The sequence below is a fragment of the Peromyscus californicus genome, unplaced genomic scaffold (genome assembly GCF_007827085.1).
Source record: "Peromyscus californicus insignis strain IS unplaced genomic scaffold, ASM782708v3 Scaffold_3__1_contigs__length_106647218, whole genome shotgun sequence".
Lineage (NCBI taxonomy): Eukaryota > Metazoa > Chordata > Mammalia > Rodentia > Cricetidae > Peromyscus > Peromyscus californicus.
The window spans coordinates 93,032,543-93,049,495 of record NW_026294551.1 but is presented as its reverse complement, the minus strand read 5'-3'; the positions used below and the strand labels follow the sequence as shown (position 1 = coordinate 93,049,495).

Here is a 16,953-nt window from a genome sequence, read left to right as displayed (position 1 = left end):
GAACCACACGCTAGACCCAGAGACCCATGTGTATTTCTTATCACAACCTCCAGTGGGCTGTCACTCATCCTGTCATCTCCCTGAATTGTTCCTCTTTGCATCTGCTTAGTGACATAGCATGATGGTCGATCTTGCTTATGTGATATGGTATGGGATAACCCATCTTCCTTAGCAGTTTGATTGGATTGAGAGACACCTAAGAGATTAGAACATCACACTTCCCAGTGTGTCTGTGAACATGTTTCCAGAGATGATCCGACCAGGAGTGCTCTGACTTAAGTGGCAGTTTGACTCATTTGAGGCAGGACAGAAAAATGGGTAAATGATGGAGACATAGGAGAGGAGCCCCTCACCCAGGATCTATCTACTCAGAGACTCTCTCCACCTTAAAGTCAAGAACTCCAGCACAGTTAACAACATTTACGGCAAAAGCTGTGCATTTTATATAGCGATATTTTAATAAGAATATAAAATAGCAACAAATCATGCTTAAGACCTATGTGTACATGACCTTTCTCCTATCCCAGCTAAAAACCTATAGTTTTCTAGGAATCTTACTAGACTCCACTGGCAGTGAAGGACATGTCTTCACCCCTTTGCACAATCTTGTGGCTCATAGTTTATTTTTATAATATTCTAATCCCATGGAGCCAACCTATAATCTCCCTTATCAAAAGAGAGTGGTATCTGCTCTCTGCTGTAACTTGTATGAAACCAAGTGGACTATATGGGGACTGCTAAGACACTTGAGGCTGCTGTCCTTGAAGAAGCCCATGCCCACCTCCTCTGTGTAGCTTCTTCTCCCTCTGGGGGTGTCTCCTTCTAGGAACCCCTGTGTTTAAATCTATGTCAAACATTCTTTTCATTTTTTAACTCTGCTCTGCTTCACACTGGCTCATCCTGAATTTCTTTTCTCCAGTGAAGTCAAAGATGGATTTCACCTGAATGGAGGTCCCTGAAGGATAAGGGGACTTTTCAGGACACTGGGGGCTGTCGTGGTTTGTGTCTCGAGCTGCGCAGGCACGGACACATTTATGTATTTGGATTTTGAGTAGACTGTTGGTAGGAAGTGGAACTACAGAAGTGAGGCCTGCAGGGTTGGAAGATGCTGGTTTCTAGAGGCTGGTACCCGAAGAGCATCTTAGACCTAGTGTTTTCTCCTGACTCTTTCTGCATTCTGGCTACCATGAAGTGAATGGATGGCTCTGCTCTTCCACACCCTTCCATGCTGACTCTCTGCCTCACCAGCAGGCCCAGAAGCCATAGAGCCAAAAAGCATGCTCTAAACCTCTAAAACTATGAGCCAAAACAAACCTTCCTTTCAGTTGTCTTACTCGGGTTTTCTGTCACAGTGATGAACAACTAAATCTCCCACATGGATTTTTCTTTTTTTTTTTCTTTGTAAAGATTTATTTATTTATTTGATGCATATGAGTGCTCTATCTGCATGTACAACTTTATGCCAGAAGAGGGCATCAGATCCCACTACAGATGGTTGTGAGCCACCATGTGGTTGCTGGGAACTGAACTTGGAACCTCTGGAAGAGCAGCCAGTGTTCTTAACCACTGAGCCATCTCTCCAGCCCTGTCACATGGATTTTTATAGAAACTTAGAAAAGCATCCCCAATAAAGGTACAGCTTGCAGAGGGAGAGACTCTTGAATCATCCAACCCCTGAGGCCAAATTCTGGTCAAAATAACTGACTATACCGTATGCTCAGGTACATCCATACAGAACCAGCAAGTCCCTGAAACCCAGCACGGGGAAAGTCTTGGCTCCCAGGGCTGTATCTCAAGCAGGCCCAAGCAATCCTCAAAACCCCCAAACACAAGACTCCACACTGCAGATTCCAGCAGGGCCCTCCCTGGCAAGCAGACTCGGTGCTCTTTGGAGATTATGTGACTGAAGGAACTTCAGAGATCATCCCAATCATATTTTGCAGGAGGTGGCGGAGGTTCAGACAAAAGAAGGGATATTGTAGATTAATGATGAGGGCCACCTGTCTCCACAACACACACAACAGCACAACAAAGTCACCCTCTCTAGTTTCCAACTCAGCACCCCTTCAGAGTCCCACAACCTTGTGCAAGTCTCCCTGTGCTGTCTTCTTCCTGGGCACTCCTGAGCCTCTTCCTAGCTGTGAAAGTGATGTTCAATCTGTGTCTCTTTTGCTGATTGGCAGCTCATGGGGACAGGTTGGTCTAGTACAAACTTGTTAGATTAGCAAAGACAGTCCTTAACAACCCTAACATTTTTCTCCTTCTTCACTCCCAGGGGCTTTCAGTACCCTCCTATCTCATCCAAGTGACAGGGCAGATAAATTTGAGGAGCCTAGAAACTCAGGAGTACAGACAAATAAGGCAATGATAAGTCCTCCATAATAATGTCATTGTTGGAACTTTAGACTTCAATCACCAGAGGTTCTCAACCTGTAGGTCATGACCCCTTCGGGAGGTCAAATGATCTTTTCACGGGGGTGGCATATCAGAGATATCCTGCATATCAGACATTTACATTACAATTCTTAACAGCAGCAACATTGCAGTTATGCAGTAGCAACAAAAATAATTTTATGGTTGGGGTCACCACAACACAAGGAACTATATTAAAGGGTCAAAGCATTAGGAAGATGAGAACCACTGTTCTAGAGGGAGAGGTGCTTTAAAATGCCGGGGTGGGGTGGGAAGCACTTCCTAATTCTTTCTAAGCACAGCATCAGGATGTTTGTGACATGACTATTGTCACATGCGACCAGGCAGTGGTTGTTTAAAACAGATAGCAGGCATGATGAAGGTCTCTTACAGGATGGTCAGAGTAGAGTGTGTCCTGCGTCCTGCCAGGGTAGGTGCTGACAGCTACAGCAGTCACTCCTCTCCTGTCACCTGCTTATTTAAGAACACGCATTAAGGGCCTTCTAAGGGCCAGCAACTCCGCTGGGCACTCAATACCAAAAGTAACTCTGCTCTTGAACTTGATGGGTTGTGGAGAGAAGCAGACAAGGGGGCTGGGGAGATGGTTCAGTCAGTGTTTGCCACAAAGTGTGGGGACCTGAGGTATAAGTTCAATTGATCCCCACCACCCACATCAAAGCTAGGGACGGTACTGTGCATTTGTGATCCCAACACTGGGGAGGCAAAGACAGGCAGACCCCTGGGGTTCACTGGGTAGCCAGCTGAGGCCCCAAATCACAATGAAAGACCCTGTTCTAACAAAACAAGGTGGATTGCTCTTGAGGAATGAAAACTGAAGTTAACCTCTTGTCTTCACACACGCACATGATCACGTGCACAAGAGCACACACACACACACACACACACACACACACACACACACATCTACATGCATATGCATACACACAAAAGTGAGAAAAAAAGCAATAACGTGAGTGTGTGTGTGTGTGTGTGTGAGAGAGAGAGAGAGAGAGAGAGAGAGAGAGAGAGAGAGAGAGAGAGAGAGAGAGAGAAAGAGAGAGTAATAATGAATGTTTATTTGAGACAGGGTCCCACTGTGTAGTCCAGGCTGGCCTGAAATTTGAAATCTTCCTGTTTCAGTCTCCTGAGGGGTGAAATTAAAGGTGCATGCTATCACCTAGATAACGATTAATACTTAAGGAAGTAATATTCAAAGTAAGAAGGTACTATGTATGTTCATGTGATGGTGGTGGGAGCTTGGACAGGAGGACAGTGAGGTTACAATTTAAAACTACCAGTGCTCAGCAGTTAGGTACCATTTCAGTGAGGGCCTGAGGAAGGTGGAGCTGAGCCAGCACTCAATGCTCCCATCCCACAGAGCTTGGCTGGACTTTAACGGACTCCCACATGCTTTGACTCTTAAAAATGTCTCCCACTCAGGGCTGTGACATTTCTCACCAGTACCTCTAACAGCCAGGCTGGGGCTGCTGGGGCTCTAGCTGGAAAGGAAGGAAATGCTAAACCGCAGGCCCCACACAGAGCAGCAAAGAGCTGAGAGAGGCCTGGATGCCTCAGGCTGTCTGCAGACAGCAAAGCTTGGCCTCCCAGAGTCCTGCTGTTGAGGAGAGGGCTTCTGAGAACTCTTCCAAGTTGGTGGGACCCCTACCAGGGGCAGACTGTTGGCTGCAGGAGGGCGGTGAAGAGGCTGCTACCATTGCACAGACCTACAAAGTTGCACCCCACCCCCAGTGGATCAAGTGACAGTGAATGGCAGAGATGACTCACTGTCACTCTCCCCACAAACCCCCAACCCTCTCTTCCCAACCAGGGAAGGAGGAAGAGAAGGCTAGGCATCCACACAGGAGTTTATTCTGCTTCCCCTCATCTGAGGGTGGTGCTGGCCCTGGGAAGGGACTGAACCTCTAAAGGGAAGTCAAGCCATTGCAGGAGGGTGGCATCACATAATGGCTTAGCTCCCAGCCCCAAAGCATCTCTAACTTGCTGTGTGACAGAGCCAGTCATCACCATCACATGCTCAGATCTTTCCCAAGGATGCACAAGGAACAGAAACTGCAAGCGTGACCTTGTGACCGTAATGTCCCTCCCCAAGGCCAGCACCCTGTTTGTCTTCAGCAAAGCCTTTTCCATCTAAAGGTCGCAGATTTTTCTTTGTTTGTTTTAATTTTTGTAATAAATAGGTTGCACCTGACTACTTGATTGCTTACTCATCAGGATGAGCTAGGTGCATCTGCCACATGGATTCCCAGGGCTAGTCTGGGATCCACGGAATCCACAGTGGGCAGGGATTAACTCCCAACAGCCCTGAAGTGACTCTAATGATCAGAAAAATCTTGCAAAGTAACTTCTGTCACTCTGGATTTCAGTGGAGATTGTTATTTATTTTAAAAAAGGAAGAGAAAAAGGAGAGAAGAGAAGGAACTTTGTAATTACAAGGGGAATAAAGTTGGAGTGGAGCTAAAGAGTTGACAGGGCCTCATCTATCTGGGCTCCTGGGATCTGCCTCCACACTTTCTGCTCAATAGACCATTCTGGTTTACCAACTATATCTCCCCTGTGCACCTCTGATCAAATGTGCTGATCGCTCACAAAGAAAGAGATGGACAGGGAGGAAGGAGAGAGTATAAATGTGGGAGACCAGGGCAGAGAGAGGAAGAGGAGCTTCATAAGTAGGCACACAGAAAGAGTAGGCATTGGCTCATGCAAATTCAAGTTTGTTCAGTAGCCAATGAGGTGAGGGCAAGGCTGTTTCCTGTCATAGCTCGGCCAGTGGAAGTGCTTCCTCCCCCATTTTGGTTGGAATGCTCCCTTGAAAGGCTGCTCTCTTGCCTGGGGGTCCCTCTAGAACAGCATACTCCAGGCCTTGGATGGGGTAGACATCTGCACCTGCCTGGAGTGGCACTGTCAGGGTGTATCCTCCATCCCTGCCCTCAGCCCTCCTCCCAGAACACCTTTGCACCATCATGACCTCTGCTCTGAATTTCACCTTTCTTTAAGGAAACTACCATCCTTTTTGAACCAAGAGGCAGGCCTTCCATAATCCTTCCTTAGTCAGAGAAGAGTCACAATGTCTGTCTGAAGACTCAGGAAGGGCCTTTCAAGTCCTCTTAGATCTCAGTGGAACCCCGAATGTAGGTCGGAAAGCCTCGGGGAGCAACATGACCTCCCTGCTTCTCTCTCGATAGCCTTCATGCCTACATTTGACTTGGACCTTAGAGCCATTTGAGTGGTAAGCAGATATAGTTAGCTCTGTTTTTCCAGTGCGGAACTTGCAGCAACTGAGGGTCTGTGTCCACATGCAGCGGAGGGAGCCTTACATAGAGTTTCCTGAACTTGCACTGGAGGAGAAGAAGTGGCAGCTGAGATGAAGCACCCCTCATTGAGAAGGATTGTGGAGAGCTGGGTGCCTGGACTGGGATTAGCCAGTTGGTGGTAGAGGGAAGGTTGGAGGTAGGTTTAAAATTCATAATTGCTTCTGTTTTGCTGGGGGCTGATTATTATTTTTTTTTTTATTTTGCAATACAATTCAGTTCTACATATCAGCCACGGATTCCCTTGTTCTCCCCCCTCCCGTTCCCCTCACCTTCCCCCCAGGCTCCCCCCATTCCCATGATTATTTACTTGTAGGTAGGGAGTGTTCTTTTCTCCTCTGAGGCTCTCCCTCTGCTCTTTCCCCATTGCCTTCTCTTCCCCGGTATAGAGATAAGCACTATGTAGATGAGACAGAAGGTGGTCTCTGCTGTCAGGAAGCTTGTGGCTTTGTCAAGAGAGACACGTGAACTCTGCACAGCTCCTCTGATGGATCTAATCACTGTATGTGATGGATACAGTGCAAGTCAACTATGAAGGGCATCAGCTCATGCCAGTCTGCTGCCTGCGCCACCCACACCAGTGCTGCCCCCCCCCGCCATCCTCAGCTACAATATGAGGCTCAGTCTAGGCTCTGTAAAGGGAACTTCCATTGTTTTCTCTAAGATCGCCTTATTAAAATGTTCAGGGTGTCTTGATTAGCAACCATGTCCTGAGAGAGTGACTGTATTTGCAGAAAGAGAATTTCATTACAGAATCAACCTTTTAATAAAATCTAACTTAACTTTGGTATTTTTTTTCCCCTTACAAAATACTGTTGAGCTCATTTTGTGTTGGCCAACTACTCCTGGGCATGGGGACTGCCCTGAAGTGTGGTTAATATATCCTGTGAGACTCCATTGAAGAAAACTGATTTCTCCTTGGCTATCAACTGCAGATAGCTTTATGGTTATGGGTGGGAGGAAGCCTGTGTCTGCTTCACCTGCTCGGAGGTGGGACCTGTCTGCCTTGACCTTGAGCAGGCTTTGCATGTGCTGTCACGGTCTCTATGAGTTCATATGGGCATCAGTCCTGCTGCATCTGGAAGACGCTGTTTCCTTGGAATCACATCACCTCTGGCTCTTACAGTCTTTCCGCCTCCTCTTCTACACAGCTCCCTGAACCCCGAGGAGAAGGGTTTGGTAAAGACATCCCATTTAGGACTGAGTGCTCCAAAGTCTCTCACTCTCTGTACGTTGTCTGGTTATGGGTCTCTGTTTAACTAACATTTTAAGCAGTGGGGGAAGGATACAGAAATATCCAGACATGTGGTCTTATTTTGCTTCTGTACTTGACTACAATCTCTTTTCCATTGGCCTTCAAGATGATGGTCAAGACAAACCAATCTCTACATAAGATGGTGGAATACTAATTATTAAGTATCTGTATTGTAAAGGATAGACCCTGGGAATTTATGTTCCTTTAATATTCCTCCCTCCTTGACAACTATTACTTTCCCCTTCTCCAGAAGGGGAAACTGAGGCTCAAACTATTTGAGCAGTTTTCCCAAGGGCCTCAGTGCAGGCAGGAGGCACATTCAGCTTTAGAAGCGGTCCCTCCTACTCTGTAGCCTTGTGCCCTTGCTGTGCTCCAACCCTCTCTTTCCAGCAATATGGAATTAATAAAAATGGGAAACCATGCTGGTGACAGTGTTACATAAAAGACAAGCTTATACTTAGTCAATGGTTTTTTGTTTGGTTGGTTTTTATTTGTATTTCCCCAATGTTTCTTCTAATTTCCCCCACTGACCCTTTGAGGTCAGTCCCATTACTATCTCCACGTTACAGATGAGAAACAGAGGCTCAGAGAGCTGAGAGAGCATGCCCAGAGTCCTCGCAATGTCTTGCGAGCATGAGGGCATCCTCATCTAACTCACTCTCATGTCCCAACTGATTCCCCTCTAAGTCATCTCTTACACTTCCCTGGACAGTTCCAAGATGTACGTCTTCCTTGATATTCTTCCTGGTACACTCCCTTCGCTAGCTCTTTCTTACAGAAGCTCACAGGACCTTTGTAAACTGTGAGCTGTGCATAACCAACTAGCCGTGTTAGCCTCTTTGTTTTCCTCTGCCCTGCTGCACATGTCCCGACTCTCAGACACAGTAGTAGTACCAGTGAATATGCTTGCCTCCGTGCTGTTACAATATGCTTCCTTCTCCCAGAATGCTCCACAGTTCTTCCCCTTTCTATTACTTCTCCTTACCTTCCTCCCTCTCCTTTTTTTTTTTTTCTTTTTGGCAACAGGGTTGGTTTCATCGAGCCCAGGCTAACCTCTAACTCATTTTGTGTTGCTGAAGCTGGCCTTGAACTCCTTCTGCTTCTGCCTCCCAAGTGCTGGGATTACAGGCATGCGCCACTATGTCTGACTGTGAATGGGCTCTTACCTGCTCTCCCAGTTAGAATGTAAGCGTACTGCGTGTGAAGGATCTGTCCTTTATCTTTGTAGGCCCACACTGACGAGTCTTGAAACATTATAGGCATTTAGCAGCATTTCACAAAAAGAACGAGGTAGTCACAAAGTAGTAATTTGTGTAGGAACCGAGAGATAGAAGTCAGATGTCCTCAAAGGGTTGAATATATATCTACAAGCACATGGCCGCCATTTCCGACACTTTGCATCCTCCATGAAGATCCACACTAGCAGTGGGTGCCATTTCCTTCCTCTGGGGAGATTTTCTCTAACAGTTGTTGTAGTGTGGCTCAGCATTTCTAATAAGTTCTTTCAGACTTTATATGTCTGAAAATATCCTAGTTTACCTGTGTTTGTCAGTGGTTGGACAACACACATTTATTGAATGCCTATTGTATGCTGGGCACAGTTCTAGACGATGAGAAACTTGAGCAAACACCACATCAGAGCAAAATACAACAATGGGACTCTGCTCACATGACCCCCCCCACCACCACTCCTAGCATGCCTGTCTTCTGACCAAAGAGAAACGTCTTTTGAGGCTTCTAACTTTCTCATGAATTTCACAATTAATTATTAAGGCATCATTTTGATTACCATTTGGGCAGTAGCAGTAAATATAATGAAGACCAAATCAAGGCACTCTGGTTAAGGTTTTTGCTTTCATTTCTGAAATAACGCATCACTGGGGGCTGGTCTTGAAACTGTTCACCCTTTCTGGACTTAAGGAGTCTTCTTGGTGACATCGTTTCTGACAGAATTTGCCCCCCCCCCATCTTCAGTCACTCCTCAGGGTGTGATGTGATTTCTCTTCTCTGACTACATGGGTGGTTTTTCTCTTCACTGTTTATTTCTAGTCAGTTGTTTTTTGGGAAATTTGATGGTGACGTATCACAGAGCAGTGGCCCGTCTGTTTCTTGGGCTTACAGTTTGTGATGCCTCTTGAATCTGTGAACTGGTTTGTGATGCCTCTTGAATCCGTTAACTTAACAATTTTTATCCAACTTGGGAGTGTCTCAGCTGCTATTTCCTGATGTCATTTATCTCTGTATCTTCTCCTCTCAGCAGGCACATCTTTTGGGAACCATAATTCTGCACATTCAGCTAGTTGCAGTGGCCCCACAGTTGCAGGATGCTCTGCCCACTTCCAGCACTGGAGAGCAAACCCAGAGCCACGGGAATGCTAGGTAAGCACTCTCTCCCTGAGCCATCCCCCAGTTCCCTGATGATCTTCGCTGTGCAATACTTTCCCCTCCATTTGATTTTAGGTAGTTTCTCTGGTTCTGTGTTCATGTTCAATGACTCGGTTGGTTAGTTGTCAACTTGACATGGACTAGAGATACCAGAGAAGAGGGCCTCACCTGGGGAACCGTCTCCAGGAAATTGCCTGTAGGCAAGAATATGGGGCATTTTTTTTTATTGCTAATTGGTGGAGAAGGGTCCAGCACACCATGGATAGTGGTACCCCTGGGAAAGGATGAATTTGGGAAGTATACAATGGTAGCTGAATGTGAGCCTGGGAGCAAGCTGGTAAGCAATTTTTTTTTGTCCCTCAGAGGTCTCTGTTTCAGTTCCTGCCTCCACGTTCCTGCTTTGAGCTCCTTCCTTGACTTCCTTGGATAATGGACTGTGACCTGCCAGTCAAATAAGCCCTTCCTCCCCCGCTACTGTCAGTTATAACGTTGATGACAGCAGCGGAGACGTAGCTAGCACACTGATGTGCAAAGCCTAGTTTCTGGTGAAACCATGGCAGTTTACCCTTCATCCCAGACACTTTCATCTTGAGCAGTTCTGTGCAGATCTGTTTGTTTCCTGTACCTCAGCTTGACTTTGGATACTACAGAGCTCTTTTTTGATAGATCCCGCTATCTGGGTCAGTCATGGGTCAGTTTTAATACATTTGTTTTTTCCATCGGGTCGTATTTTCTTGTTTATGTCCTTGCCTGTTACTGATTAGAAACTGCACACTGTGTTTTTGTTTGATCGTGGATGCTTTTGCACATTCATGTTTTGTTGGAGGATGTAGTAGAATTGCTTGAAAACAGTCTGCATCGTGTCTGCCTTGTTTGTAAGGTTCACCAGGCTGAGCCAGAATAGGTTGCAGATTAGGACTGATCATTCCTCTTTTCGGAGGCAAAGACTTCCTGCGCACTCTCCTTGGTGACTGAGTCTAGGCACCCTGACACCTGACTGCTAAAAACAGGTGCCACGTTCAACCCTGTAGCTTTTGTTACTTCTCTGATTAGACAGGTCTGTGGTCAGACACAGGCTTCCTCCAATGCACAGGCTGAGCAGCACCCTACTAGAGAGGGACCCTGGAAAGTTTTCCAGGACTTTTTCTATCCAGCTCTCTCCTCTAATGGATTCTATCTCCTAGAGTCTTTACTCTGGCTCCTCAAATTGAGGATCCATCAGACTCAGGGGTTCCCTGCTCTCCTTGCCCTGGACTGGAGACTGGAAGCTGAGGGTTAGCATAAGAGTTGCCACTGTGTTTCTATTGGTGAGATCTAAGGTAAACTGATAAGAATGGATCCTACTTAAATGGACATCAGATTCGCCTGACTGCTGTCACAATAGAATGTAGACCTAGAATTATACTTTCCATTTTTTTTTTTTTTTTAGAGAAAGTAGATTCTGTGAAACTTTTGATGATTTTTAAAACACACAATGACCAAAGCCTAAAGTATCTAAGGCCAAGTCTGTGGCTGACAATTCTGCCTCCCGTGTGTCTGACTTTTAACAGAACTCATTCATGCACTCGTGGGACTGTCCTGTGCCCATACTCTTATATAAAGTCACCACCACCCATTGTCCACAGGAGGTCCCCCAGCAGACATGCCTGAAGCTATAGGTGGTACTGATTCTGATAGAATATATATGATGATTCTGCCTATGAAGGCATACCTCTGAGAAAGGCCAAATTATAAACTGGGTGCAGTAGGAGATTAACAACAGCAACTGATTAGAAAATAGAGCAACCGTTACGATACTGTAAAATAAAAGCTATGTGGATGCTCGTGCGCTCTCTCTCTCTCTCTCGTTCTCTCTCTCGTTCTCTCTCTCTCTCTCTCTCTCTCTCTCTCTCTCTCTCTCTCCCCTTCTCTTCTCCTCTTGCTTTCTCTGTATTTTATTTCACTGTGTTTCAGATGCAGTTTGTCATGAGTAGTGGAAACCATGGGGAGCAAAAACATGAATGAAGAGAGACTACTATAGTAGTCACCACATACCTGTAGCTACTGAAATATGTCTGGTGGGCTGGTAGAACTGGATCTTAGATTTAACGAAAACTGAATCAGCCATATGTGCTTACAAAAAAAATTCTAGGGAGCTCTAACAAAGATAGGCAGCCACAGGGTGAACTCTTAATGCTTTCATTTCCTTTATTTGCTGTGGGATGGTCTTTCTGTATGCTGTGAATATGTGTTGCCACCATTGATTAATAAAGAAGTTGCTTTGGCCAATGGTAAGACAGGATAAGAGCCAGGTGGGAAATCCAAGCAGAGATACAGAGAGAAGAAGGGTAGAGTCAAGAGCACTCCCAGGAGCCACTGATGGAGGAACATGTCAGAGAACAGGTAACACCACTAAACCATGTAATGATACATAGATTAAAAGAAATAGGTTAATTTAAGATGTAATAGCTAGCTATCAATAAGCCTGAGCCATAGACCAAACAGTTTGTAATTAATATAAGCCTCTGTGTGTTTATTTGGGACTAGGCGGCTACAGGACACAGGAAAGCTTTCAGCTACATTCACTTTTCTGGACAAAGAAGAAATAGCCAGGCTAAGTGTATTTTCCTTATTTCCTACATACCCAAGAAATCTTCCAGCTTCCTACTTTCTTGGGATACTTTCTTTTTATCATTATGCAGTCTAAGGCCCTTAGAACAAGAGAAGGGATTCTAGGGAATGCCCAAAGTAGATGTTTCAAACCAGTAGCACCAAGAGCAAATCCAACTCATATGTAGCTTTATGCTGATTTTCACAATGTCTAAAAACATTTGAGTCAGTATTGAAAAATTGAGACATAAAACATTGGAACTCATGTTTCTAGCTATTTTTTGATCAATTTAAAGATTGGCCATCATTGGGCCCACATTGGCTAGAGCTGAGTAGCTATAGGGCTCTTAGAATGGAACACGTGATATGTGATTTGCCATAACCAACATTACCCCCTACTGTTTTACCGTCAATCAACCTTTCTATTGGTTGTCTTTAAAATCATAGTTTCCTATTTTTATTTTAGTGTAAAAATATTTCTCTAGAGACACTCATATTCAATGATAACAAAAAGAAAGATAAATCAATGGGAATTTGTGTTTGCAACCTGTCCTACTTTGTACATTTATATCACCTGTCTGGCCTTTGTATTTGAGCCTGTTAGGTCTCTACTAGGACAATGACAAATACGTGCCACAATATGCACACCGCTGCTTCCCATTTCAGCACCCAGGGTAGACATTACTAATCGATTATAGCTTCTTTTCCTCAACATTCTTCTTAACATTACACCAATAGCAGCTATCCCAAGAAATCAGTATCGACAGATAAAACGATCTCCTTTGCTGTCATTTATTTGGGTTCATGTTCATTTTATTAACCAAGAAACAGAGGTCCTGAAATCTTAAACCAGTGAGTCAATGAAGATGCCACGAGGAGCTAGATAGATGACTCAGCAGTTAAGGTCATGTACTGCTCTTACAGAGGACCCAAATTCTGCTCCCAGCCCCCACATCAGGTGCCTCATAACTGCCTGTAACTCAAGTCCCAGGGGATCTGACACATTCTTCTGGCCTAAACCGCATCTTTATGCTCATGCACATACCCACATGCAAACACACAGACCAACATAATTTTAACATGAAATAATCTTTTAAAAGACATCATGATGAAACCATAGGGTCTCTTGACTTTGGTACTGTGCTCATAGGCCCGAGCTATCCTTCAAAAAGGCGGGAATTGAAACACACAATCCAGTGTTGGGAGTTTGTGTTGGACAAAGAACCAACTCCTAGCATGACTGACTGGATCTGTTAATCCTTCCAGATCACCATGGGATTCCTCTTCCCCAGGCTCTACTATTGTCCTCAACCTCCCTGCCCAATTTTACCATTTAAAATTACATTAATGTACACCTAACCCAGTCTCCCCTCAACAGGTCTTTATTTCAACCTGCTCCCCATCCTGCTGCCCACCAGGGGGTGTACTCACGGCATCCTCAGCTTAGGGAACTTTTGGATGTCATTTTCTGTCAGGTTCTGGAAAGAAGAGACACACAGGGCAGGCAGGTTAAAACTCACAGGAGGGGCCCTGATCAGGTGCTCAGGAGGGAATGACAGAGAACCATCATCATCCCAACACCCTTAGGTTTACTTTTTTCAAAGGGAACCCTGAAGTTGGAATCTTACATAAAAATTTCCTGAATTATAAACAAAAATGACTTTAATAAACAAACATGAGGAAAATCTGTGAAACCAAACAGAATTTGTCTCGTGGGCAAAATTTGGCAGCCTCCTCACTATATTTTGACCGCAGGGTTTTGCATGGGAAGGGGGCAGTTCCGGGCTAATGTCATCAGAGGAGCTAAGACGGAGGCATCTTGGCAAGGTGCTTGTTGGAACGTCAGGTCCAGCCTTTATTAACGTGTGGTGCGTTTTCTGACCAGGCCCCTGTCAGGCCGCCTGAGTTATTGTGAAAGGATGAAGGAACAGCCTTATACTGGGAAGGTGGACGGGCGGCCAAGGCGGTTTTCAGAGTATGGCATGATGAGTTGAAGGCATCTTGGGGTCTTCCAGAGGGACACTCTGGAAGTGACTGAGAGGGGGACACAAGCTGAGAAAGCTGAGGAAGAGATGGAGGAGAAGGTATGCATGACCGTGACTGGAGACAGAAGAGGAGGATGTTGGGAGGATGAAGTCTTCTACACCATGGACAATGACTGGGAAGGAAGATGAGAAATGCTGAAACAGGCTTTGGGAGTTTGGCTTTGTGATAGAACTCCCTCCCCCTTTCTTTCAAAACCCTCCAGCAATCCTGAGCTAAACTTCATTGAGTTAGATTTATGGATTTTAGAAGCATGATTATATGCTGAGTTCAGAAAAGAGGTCCATAGACAGGATAGCCACAAACCAGGCCCTGGCAGAGAAGCAAGGGGCCAGACAGGACCGCTTGTCTCCCAGTGTCCGTTCTTTCCATCTTCCTTACTGTCAGAACCTGAATCTGGTTCAGGGCGGGAAATGTGTTTGTGCAAAATATTTAACTCCCCAGGTTACCTTGGAGATGGTGGGGTCACATGACTCACTTGTGGCCAGTAAGGTGTAATCTGCAGTCTACTGGATGAGATCTCCAGAATAATGGTTATTTTTCATTTTTTTTTTGTTTTTACAAAGGGGATAAGGGCACATTCACCAAGCACCATGCACCCTTTACTCTCTACCTTTCCCCTCTTCCTCTGCCTATTACACATATATATGCATAAGTTTATATATATATAATATATATATATATATATATATATATATATATATATATATAATATGTATATAAAACCTAGAGGTGGAATAGCCAGCTTGGAGTGATTAGCACAAAACCCCCAGGCTTTCCATAGACTGAATGGGGCCTAAGTTCAGGGCTTCCTCCAGAAGTCGCTCAGTCCTTCGTGTCCACTTGTACATGTCTTACTACTTGAGGAAGACCACACACATTCCCAGTTAACCCATCAACTACATCCCTCCTTTTCTTATACCTTTTCAAAGTACAGCATCTCAATTTCTCACCAGAAAAGACCCCAAGACTCCATTCTTCTCCATGTTAAACAAACGCGTCATTAAGACAGATGGGGGGGGTGTCTACTAGCTCACACACTGAAGAAGGAAGAAAGGAAGAAGAAACAGAAGAAGTGAGGAAAAGGAGAGGGGAAGGAGGAGGGAAGAGAGGATAGCAAACATTGTTCCCTTCAATAGCAGACTAGTCCTGGATGTTCCAGAGCCAGCAGGGTATGAGATGAGTAACTGGAGCTCGGGTCAAGACTTCCAAAGCCAACCCAGAGCACAGTGCAGTTCAGAATACCCCAGCTGCTGGGGCAGGCACTGGGTTCTACTCCCTGTTCTCAGGCTGCTCCTGCCCCCTTTGTACTCCCCCCTGTTCAGAGGGTGAGGAGGCCGGGCTGATTTCTCTGAAGGGCCAAGAGGTCCCAGAGATGGAACAGAGGAGATGGCTGTTCAGATACCATCTCTCAAGCAAGGAAACAACGGTCCTATCAAGTCAGTTCAAGCCTGGCACTCACATGAAAGCCACATAGCTGAGAAGTGCCATTGTTATTCTCGACTGTGACCCTGCACAGTGTGTTCCATCAGCAGAGGATGAAGCAGAGGGGCATTGGGGACAAAGGACAGATGCTTACTCAAGATGAGCCAGGACAGCAGGGCAACCAGGACCCTCTTCAAAGATGCTGCCCTCTCTCTGTACCCAATGTGGTGTCTGTTTTCTCAGTGCGAAAGCATCAGAATGAAACATACGAGCAGCAACAATAAAACTTAGGGAATTCTCTTCATTCAAAGCTCACTATGAACAAAACAACAGCAAAACCCAGACAGTATAGAATAAGCTAAAGTCATGCTTCAGTTTAGTCATTAAATTTGTGACTTAAGACAAAAATCACCGCATCTCTGCATCTATTTCCTCATTTGTAAATGAGCTTGTTGAAGGTGTTCATGGAGGTAGGTATCTTTCTCCTAAAAACAGTTTCATGAAGACAGGAATCTCATATCTTATGATTCCTCTGTCCCCAGCACGTGACATTATCTAGGATGGAAAAGGCATTCATCTCACTCAGCATGAGACTTCCGAGGTTCCCGGAAAGGGGAAGACAATTGCAGGTGGTAGTGAGCTCACCATCACTAGAGAAGGTGAAGCAGAGTAGGGCAGGGATGCAGTATAGGAAATGGATTGGTGTGCGGTGTAGCAAGCTGCAGCAAATGGCATCTTGGTCCCTTTCAACTGGCTTCAAGTCTCATGGTCAAGCTTCACAAAGCTACGACGTAGAGACATGCAATTTGCTTGCCCTTCTCACTCTGAATCTGAGAACATCTCCCACGAGACCTTTAAATTCATTTTCTTCCCTTGTTAAAGAGTAAAGCAAAGTGCCCAGAAGGGATGACTAGGGATAGTGACAGTTTGTCTGAACGCACAAGCAAAGCATTGTTTCAGTGTATGGGACGGGACAAAACTTACCAAAAACCGAGCGCCGTCAATGTGGTACTTCCTGACCGCCTTCTCACAGTCCTTGTAGTTCAACTGCACAGAGAAGCACAAGGTGCCGTCAGTGCCACGGGCTCCTGTGGTCCCCCTTTGCCTCCTCCAGAGCTTAGCAATCTGTGGTACCTGTGGCTAGCCAGCCCCTTCCTGATCCTTTGTCTAACAGAGGGGCCAGGTCCTCACCTTAGTCATACTTTCACTACCCACCCCCCCGGGACTGTCTGAAATGGAGAAATTGTGCACTCTAGTCCATGGGACCAGAACCTCTGGAAACACACTGTCTTCAAGGCTCAAGAAGAGTGGCCACATCGTAGTAAGGACAGCAGAAAGGAACTGACAGAGGAATCCAAACCCCAGCCCCTGTCTTGTGTCCCCAAAGACGATCTTAGTGACCACATCAGTCATTTATGCCTGGCCCATTTCTGAGCACGAGGGAGGAATCAACTCATGTTCAGTCTTGTTACGATGACTTTTTTTTTTTCTCTTAAATGACCTAAAACAACAAGA

General features: G+C 45.5%; 1 protein-coding gene across 1 annotated transcript in view; it reads right to left on the bottom strand.

Moving 5' to 3' along the window:
* The window catches only part of Lcp2 (lymphocyte cytosolic protein 2), a 43,673-nt gene that overhangs the window by 22,603 nt on the left and 4,117 nt on the right, over positions 1–16,953 (bottom strand). The window contains exons 2-3 of the mRNA XM_052759020.1: positions 16,423–16,485; positions 13,402–13,448 (exon numbers count right to left, since the gene is read on the bottom strand). Coding sequence (XP_052614980.1) covers positions 13,402–13,448; positions 16,423–16,485 — 110 coding nt within the window. The remainder of the gene's footprint in view (positions 1–13,401; positions 13,449–16,422; positions 16,486–16,953) is intronic.